This window comes from Heterodontus francisci, unplaced genomic scaffold, assembly GCF_036365525.1.
Source record: "Heterodontus francisci isolate sHetFra1 unplaced genomic scaffold, sHetFra1.hap1 HAP1_SCAFFOLD_398, whole genome shotgun sequence".
NCBI classification, from domain to species: domain Eukaryota; kingdom Metazoa; phylum Chordata; class Chondrichthyes; order Heterodontiformes; family Heterodontidae; genus Heterodontus; species Heterodontus francisci.
The window spans coordinates 1004751-1013425 of NW_027140825.1; the positions used below are offsets into that span (position 1 = coordinate 1004751).

The window sequence follows — 8675 nt, forward strand, 5'->3', positions numbered from 1 at the left end:
CAACCTCGCTGGAACGGTCATTCCCTCTGGTGAGGTGGACGGTTTCACCGCCAGGAGACCCGACAACACCCATTTTTACCTGGAGTCCTCCAGCCTGTGGGCGAATCAATCAGCCGTGTATTACTGTGCCTGGAGACTGCACAGTGACTCAGAAAGGCGCCGGAGTTCAGCAAAAACTCTGAAGGGGGAGGAAAGCACTTGTGGGAGATAAACCTGTCTGTCTATCTCAGTGTCTTTCTGTCTCTCTGACTATCTGCGAGTTTCTGTGTCTCTTTGTGCGTCTCTGCATCCATCCATCTATCTATCTATCTATCTATCTATCTATCTATCTATCTATCTATCTATCTATCTATCTATCTATCTGTCTCTCTGTCCAGTTTTGGTTATATTGCACCATTTATCTATCTATTTATCTTGATCATATATATATATTTGCCATCGATTTATCTCTCTGTCTCTCACCTCTCTAAATATGCATCCACCATATATCTGACGTTTATCATCAATCTAAGACCATTATTTACACCATACCAGTTTAATTATTGATATATCATGATTTGTATTTTACTGATAGTTTCATCTTCTTGCTCTCCTTCGACTCAGAGTACATCAATACATTATGAATTATTAAAAATGCTGCAGCAATGTGCTCAGATCCTTCTCGTTAAGGCAGCCTCTACCTGTAAAGAACAGATTCCGAGGTGGGGTAAATGGGTTCATGGTCCTGTTGAATGAGCTGTCTGTGGTATGTGACAAGAGTTACACATAGCTCCCTGTTGTACATGTCCCCAATGATTCATACAATGCAAAAGTGAGACACCTCCCCAGATAGGTCTCTCACTGGAACACCTGCCTCCTGACGGCGGTTTGAGCATCTGTTCAAAACAGTTAACCCACTTCTTCATGACACTGTCGCTTTTCAAAGTATCTAAGATTTCACCCCAATGTAAAACATAACCCTTGAATTGTCGTTTAGCCCAGGGGAAATAAATTTTGATCTGCCTAATACAAACAAGCAACTTGATGTGTCTTATATATTTATAGAATCATACAGCAGAGCCGAGGCCATTCAGCCCATCGAGCCTGGCCCGGCTGTTCGAAAGAGCTACCCTTCAACACCAATCAGACACAAGCAACGGGAGCCAGATACAGACGGGAAGCAGTTCCTTATTCAAGCTCCTTTCGACCAGGGGGTGTTATTATTCTGTCATACCCAGAAGTGAGGGGTCAGAAGGAAACCCTGCTTCCAGTGCTGTCATTTCCGCTCTCTGCTTTATCTTCAGCCGCCTGATATTGATTCATGAACAGATTCAGCCCCCAGTCTGCAGGATGCAGTTAGTCAAACTCTTCCTAATCGTCTGTTCTCTTCTTCCATGTAGGTATTCATCGTGCATAAAGATACCTGTGCTAAAATAGATGCTGTGTTTTCATTCACTACTAACTTCTATCAAACTAGATTGATAAAACATCATTGAAGTCGATTTTCTGTCATTTCTTGAACTACATAACGTAATTTCACTGTAAATAATATTGGCTTAATGAAATTTTTGACTGAATGAAAGTTACTTATATATTCGTGACGCTACTACAGCTATCTTTAACCGATAAGTTTGCCCTAATTCTGGGTTAATTTGTCTCTCTCATATCACTTGCTACATTATTTTTCAATCTCTATATCTATCTGTTTATTATCTATATATCTACCAATATATCATTTAACTATATATTGTCTGCCTATATAGTTATCTAGTATTATCTACTTAACTATTTTGATAGTTATAGTTGGTTATCATATGTCACAATATGTTCTAAACTTTTTAAACTATTCTCCTTATTTCTCAAGGCAAAACTCTAGCAGAGGTGATACACCAGTGGCCAACTCTGGTGGTGGTGAATGGAAGTGAACCAGCAGAATTAAACTGTTCCCGGAATGACAGTAGAAAGAGCATTATGCTGTGGTATCGGCAGTATGCCGGGCAGGGGCTCACCCTAATGGGTCATTCTTACACTGGAAGCTCACCCATTTACGAAGGAAGATTTGAGGAGGAGGTGAAGATTTTGAGGCACGAGGAGAGACGATGCAGCCTGAGGGTCCTCAAGGTGAAGGCTGTGGATGCGGCGGTGTATTACTGTGCAGCCAGGGAGCACAGCGCTGCAGACTGCCTTAATGCCAGTACAAAAACCAACAGGGTGAACAACACAACTGACTGACATACAGGAGCAGTGACAATGGTTAATGTCTCTCCCTGCCTCACCGGCCGTTTTCCAAGCTGGTGATTCCCGGATTCCGGAACCTTCATCAAGGGCTGAATGACAGGGAATAGCAGAAAGTACGAGGAAGAGAGAGAAGGAAAGAGAGAGATGTGTCTCAGATCCTCTGCAAAATTTCAAAGTCCTCGTCTACACTGTTTAATTTCTGGCACTGAGTATGTTAAAACTGAGTCACAGTCTCTGTCCTGTACTTGATTAATTTGAAGTTTAATTAATGATCTAAATAAGACAGATAGTTAGCATCACCATTGTGAAGTGATGTATAGAGTATCAATCATCTACAAGGCACAAGGTAGGAGTGTGATGGAATACTCTCCACTTGCCTGGATGGGTGCAGCTCCAACAACACTCAGGAAGCTCAACACCATCCAGGACATAGCAGCCCGGTCGTTCAGCAACCCATCTACCACCTTCAACACTCACTTCCTACACCACAGTGGAAGCAGTGTGTACCATCGACATTATACACTGCAGCAAAGCATCGAGTGTCCTAAGACAGCACCTTCCAAACCCACCAACTCCATCACATGGAAGGGCAAGGGCAGTAGACTCATGGGAACACCACCACCTGCATGTTCCCCTCCAAGTCCTACACCATCCTGACTTGGAACTATATCGCCGTTTCTTCACTGTCACTGGGTCAAAATCCTGGAACTCCCTTCCTAACAGCATTGTGGGTGTACCTATCCAACATGTACTGCAGCGGTTCAAGAAGGCAGCTCACCACCACCTTCTCAAGGACAATCAGTTTTGTGAAATAATTGCTGGCCTTGCAAAAGAAATTCACGTCCCATGAACGAATAAGAAAAGATATATATATATATAAGGTCTTCCACGACTTCAAGATGCCCCAAAACAGCCAATTAACAACTGGAAAATGATGGTCAGATCCTCTGCTATCTCTTCTCTTGCTTTATTTTATTTTTATTCATTCTGGGTGCCTGGGTCTGAGAAAGTCAGTAGTTATTCATCATCACTCATTGCCCTGGAGAAGGTGTGTGCTGCCTTGTAGATAACTGAAGAGTTTGCTAGGTCATTTCAGAGAGCAGTGTACTTAAAACACGGAAGCCAATTGGTGTGCGGCACCATGCAATAGGCAGCATAAAGAGGCAGATAGATAGCAAGGAAGGCAGACAGACAGACATTAGATAGATAGATAGATAGATAGATAGATAGATAGATAGATAGATAGATCGACCGACAGATAGATCGATAGACAGACAGATAGGTAGCTAGGAAGTCAGACAGACAGACATTAGATAGACAGACAGACAGATAGATAGTTAGACAGACAGATAGATAGCGAGGAAGGCAGAGAGACTGCCATTAGATAGATAGATCGATAGACAGATAGATAGATAGACAGACATTTGATCGATAGACAGGCAGATAGATCGACAGACAGACAGATTGGTAGATAGACAGACAGATAGATAGATAGATAGATAGATAGATAGATAGATAGATAGATAGATAGATAGGAAGGTAGAATGGCAGATGGCAGATAGATAGACAGACAGATAGATCGATAGACAGACATATAGATAGTCAAACAGATAGATAGATAGATAGATAGATAGATAGATAGATAGATAGATAGACAGATAGATAGACAGACAGATAGATAGATAGATAGATAGATAGATAGATAGATAGATAGATAGATAGATAGATAGATAGATAGATGGATGGATGGAAAGGCAGAGAGACAGACATTAGATAGATAGATATACAGACAGATAAATAGAAAGACAGATGGGTAGACAGATAGGCACACAGATAGATCGATTGACAGACAGATTGATTGATAGACAGACAGATAGGTAGACAGATAGATAGGCAAATGGTCAAATAGATAGATAGACAGACAGATATGCAAATAGGTAAATATGAAGACAGACAGACAAAAAGATAGGTAGGTAGACAGACAGACGGATTCATACAGATAGAGAGACAAACTGACACAGATCGAGAGACAGACACACAGCCATGCAGATAGATAGATATAGAGAAAGTTAGACAGATAGCTACAGTGATAGATAGATAGATAGCTATATAGATAGACAGACAGGCATATCTTTTTCTCCCTCTCTCCATCTATCTCTATCACTGCCTCTCTTTTTCTCTAACTGTTTTTCTCCATATCATCCTCTGTGACTCTGTCTCTCTCTCATTCCTTGGCACTTTCACATACACTCTATCACTCCAATAGTCTCATAGAAAGTTTAAGGCACAGAAAGAGGCCACTTGGCCCATCACATCAGTGCCGGCCGAAAAACGATCCACCTATTCTAATCACACCTTCCAGCATTTGGTCCGTAGCCCTGCAGATTACAGCACTTGAGGTGCAAATCCAGACTCCTTTTGAATGAGTTGAGGGTCTCTGCCTCAACTACCCTTTCAGGCAGTGAGTTCCAGACCATCACCACCCTCTGGGTGAAAAATGATTTTCCTTATCTCCCCTCTAATTCTTCTACCAATCACTTTAAATCTATGGTCCCTCATCACTGACCTCTCTGCCAAGGTGAATAGACCCTTCACATGCACTCTATCCAGGCCCCTTCAATATTTTGTACATTTCAATCAGATCTCCCCGCAGCTTTCTCTGTTCCAAGGAGAACAACCTCGGCCTATCCAATCTTTCCTCATAGCTGCATTTTCAGTTCGGGAAACATGCTTGTTAATCTCCTTTGTAACCTCTCTAGTGCAATTACATTCTTTCTGTAATGAGGTGACCAGAACTTCACACATACTCAAGTTGTGGCCTAACCAATGAGTTATGCAGTTCCAGCATAACCTCCCCGCTCTTGTATTCTATACCTCAGCTAATGAAGGAAAGGATTCCATATGCCTTCTTAACCACCTTATCGACCTGTCCTGTTACCTTCAGGGATCTGTAGACATTCACTCCAAGGTCCCTCACTTCCTCTGCACTTCTCAGTATTTTCCCATTAATCGTGTATTCCTTTGCCTTGTTTGACCTCCCCAAATGCATCACCTCACACCTCTCCAAGTTGGATTCCCTTTGCCACTGTTCTGCCCATCTGACAAGACCATCAATATCTTCCTGCAGCCGACAGCTATCCACCTCGCGATCTACCACACGGCTAATCCTTGTGTTGTCTACATACATTTGGATTATGCCCCCCTACATTTACATCCAAATCGTTAATAAATACCACAAAAAGCAGGGAACCCAGTACTGAGCCCTGTGCAACGCCACTGCAAACAGCCCTCCAGTCGCTAAAACACCCATCAACAATTACCCTTTGTTTCCTGGCACTGAGCCAATTTTGTATCCACCTTGCTGCATTTCCCTGGATCCCATGGGATTTTGTTTTTTTTTTGAACCAGTCTGCCATGTGCAGCCTTTTCAAAAGCCTTGCTAAAATCCAGGTAGACCACGTCAACTGCACTACCCTCATCTATCTTCCTTGTTACTTCTTCAAAAAATTCGATCAAATTGATCAAACAAGAACGTCCCTTAACAAATCTATGCTGACTATCCTGGATTAATCTGTGCCTTTCTAAGTGACAGTTTATCCTGTCTCCCAGAATAGATTGCAATACTTTGCTCATTACGGAGGTCAGACTGACTGGCCTGTAATTAGTCAGTCTATCCTTCCCTCCCTTTTTAAACGGAGGCACAACGTTAACAATTCTCCAATCCTCCGGCGCCACACCTGTGAGGACTGCAAAAAGATGGTCAGACCCTCTGCTATTTCTTCTCTTGCTTCTATTTGCAGCCTAGGATTCATTTCATCCTGCCCTGGTGATTTATCAACTTTCAAGGATGCTAATCCCATTAATGTTTCCTCCCTCAGCTTCGCTCCCTTAAACCCAGAGCAACCAGCAGAAAGTGTCTTAGATCCGCCGCAAACATGCCATTCAATTTCATCGACGTTTGCTATTTTCCTTCTGTCGCTGAGTATGTTTAAATTCTGTCACAATCACTGTTTTACATTTGATCAACTGATTAATGATCTCAACAAGACTGTGCGGCGGTGACTTGTGAAATCAGCAATCAATTATTGAATATAAGACAGTGAACTCATTAATCTGTTCCCCCTTTTTTGGCAACAAAATTGTTAAGAATATACTGTTAACCATATAACATCTACACCCACTTTTACTCATGTAGATTTCACTATTCTGCTTTACATCTGTACAGATACTGGCAGGAAATTAGGACAAAGACTGAATTTGTATCGTTAATTCTGCGGGTAATAATCCTCTGCAGGAGAGGATGAAACACTGAGAAGGAGGATGAATTTCGGGAAGTGACTTGAAGAAGCCCACAGCATGGGTTTCACTGGGAAAGTAACAAACACAGCTTGTTGCAGTTGCACCATGCTGCCACTGGTCGGCGCAGTGGCTCCACTATATTTCGCGCCACCACAGGCTTTGGCGCCGCTGATCAATGAGTCAATTCCTCTGCTTCTGCAATCTTTTCACTTTAAAGGCTAAATGCAGTTAGATTGCCACTTTACAGTGATGTTATATGAGCCGCTGCCATCGAACTATCCACCTTCTCTTCCTCCACTACTGATTTTCATTTGCAAAAGGATGTTAATAATCCCCTGTTGTGCACCATAAGCTCTGGAGTCACTCAAAGCAGTTATCGTTGCACCGCCCCTTGTTTTTTTCACCTACCCTCTCCAACACCTCGCTACCTTCAGAATTTCCCTCGCCGCAGCATGAAAGCAAGCTCACAAAGGGACGGGAATGAAGATATTGGCAGCAGAGTAGAAAGTGGGGTGGAAGGAGGGAAATGGAGAGAAGAAACAAGTGGAAAGGGGCGGAAGGAAGCAAACAAAAGAATGGGGGACAACTTAAAGGTAGGGGCGGGGATCATTGCCTTGAGATAACTTCCTCCTATGACGGTCCGCTCTGCCTACACCTCATCTCTCTCCCTCCCTTAAAACCCAGAGTAACCAGCAGAAAGTCTCTCAGATCCACCGCAAACATGCCTTTCAGTTTCATCGTCTTTGCTATTTCCCTTCTGGCGCTGAGTAGGTTAAAATTCTGTTCCAATCACTCTTCTACATTTGTTTAACTGAAAGGGATGATTAATGATCTCAATAAAACTGTGAAATTCAGCAATCAATCATTTAATATAAGATAGTGAACTCTATCCCCTAGTCCCCTCGTTTGGGAAGATGATGTTAACTCTTTAATGTTTGCACCCACTTGCAAGCTTGTGGATTCCACAATTCTATTTTACAGTTGTAAAGATCCAGGTTCTTGTAGGAAATTAGGACACAGACCGAATTTCCGTCATTAATTTGGTGCAACACCGACGTCCATCGTCTCAATTGTAACTCCATCGATACTAGTTCATTCCCTCTAATTTCTCTTTCTAGGTGTTTGCCGGGGTGATGTGATACATCAATGGCCTCAGTCACTGGCTGTTAAACAACCAGGACCCGTGGAAATGAACTGTCTGCAGATAGCAAAGATTCGCAACTCCATGGACTGGTATTGTCAGTCCCCCGGCAGAGGATTCCTGTTAATCGGGTTTAACTTTCTAAGCAATGAACCTCAGTATGAAGATGGTTTTAAGAGCGGGTTTGTTATTACCAGGACTCTGGACAATAAGAAATCCACTCTGACGATCGAGAGTGTGAACGCCACGGACGAGGCGGTGTATTTCTGTGCAGCTGGTGATGGGACACAGCGGTTCAGAGTCATTGGCCGCCTTGACAAAAACCCTCACATGTCTCCCTTCAAACGGGTGCATTTAACCCAGCATTCGGTGTAGAGGAGCTCTGGGTGAGGGATGCGGATCTGCATCTGTTCAGTGCCCGTTCGAGTCGCAGAACGCCCATGTTCTAACTCCCCACAACCTCCAGACAGGCAACACACACTGTCTGTGCCCACACCTGAATAATGGCCCTTTGAAATACAATTCAACCCGAACCTCAGATAGACCACACCTGGACAATTATGCACACTGGGCACAATTCTCAGCCCGATATGCCTTGTGTAGATGACGCCTGAAGTGCTGAGGACAGTTCAGACTTACAAATACCTTACTTAGAGCGCTTCTGGAACCCTGTGTACAGTTCTGGTCTTCATCGACCTTGGTTGGTCCAAATCTGCAGTGCTGTGCGGAGTGCTGGTCTCCATATTACACTGAGAGGTACGAGCAGAAGTGCAAAATGATTTACAAGAATGATACCAGAGCACAAAGGTTATAACTATCAGGAAAGATAGAAAAGTCTGGGATTCTTTTCCCCAGTCAAGAGAAGGCTGAGGGGTGACCTGATAGAGGTGTTCAAGATTATGAAGGAATATGATAGGGTAGAGGTGAGAAGATGTCTGCACTTGTAGGGAAGGCCAGGAATACATCATACTCACTAATAACTCCCAGAAATGAATTTATACAGAGTGGTGAGAATGTG

General features: G+C 43.1%; 1 gene segment (V, D, J or C); it reads left to right on the forward strand.

The window, feature by feature from the left end:
* The first annotated feature begins 1254 nt into the window (after positions 1-1254).
* LOC137361224 (T cell receptor beta variable 20-1-like) lies at positions 1255-2211 on the forward strand. The segment is given in 2 exon segments: positions 1255-1375; positions 1844-2211. Coding segments are annotated over 2 exon segments (414 nt in total).
* Positions 2212-8675: the final 6464 nt, after the last annotated feature.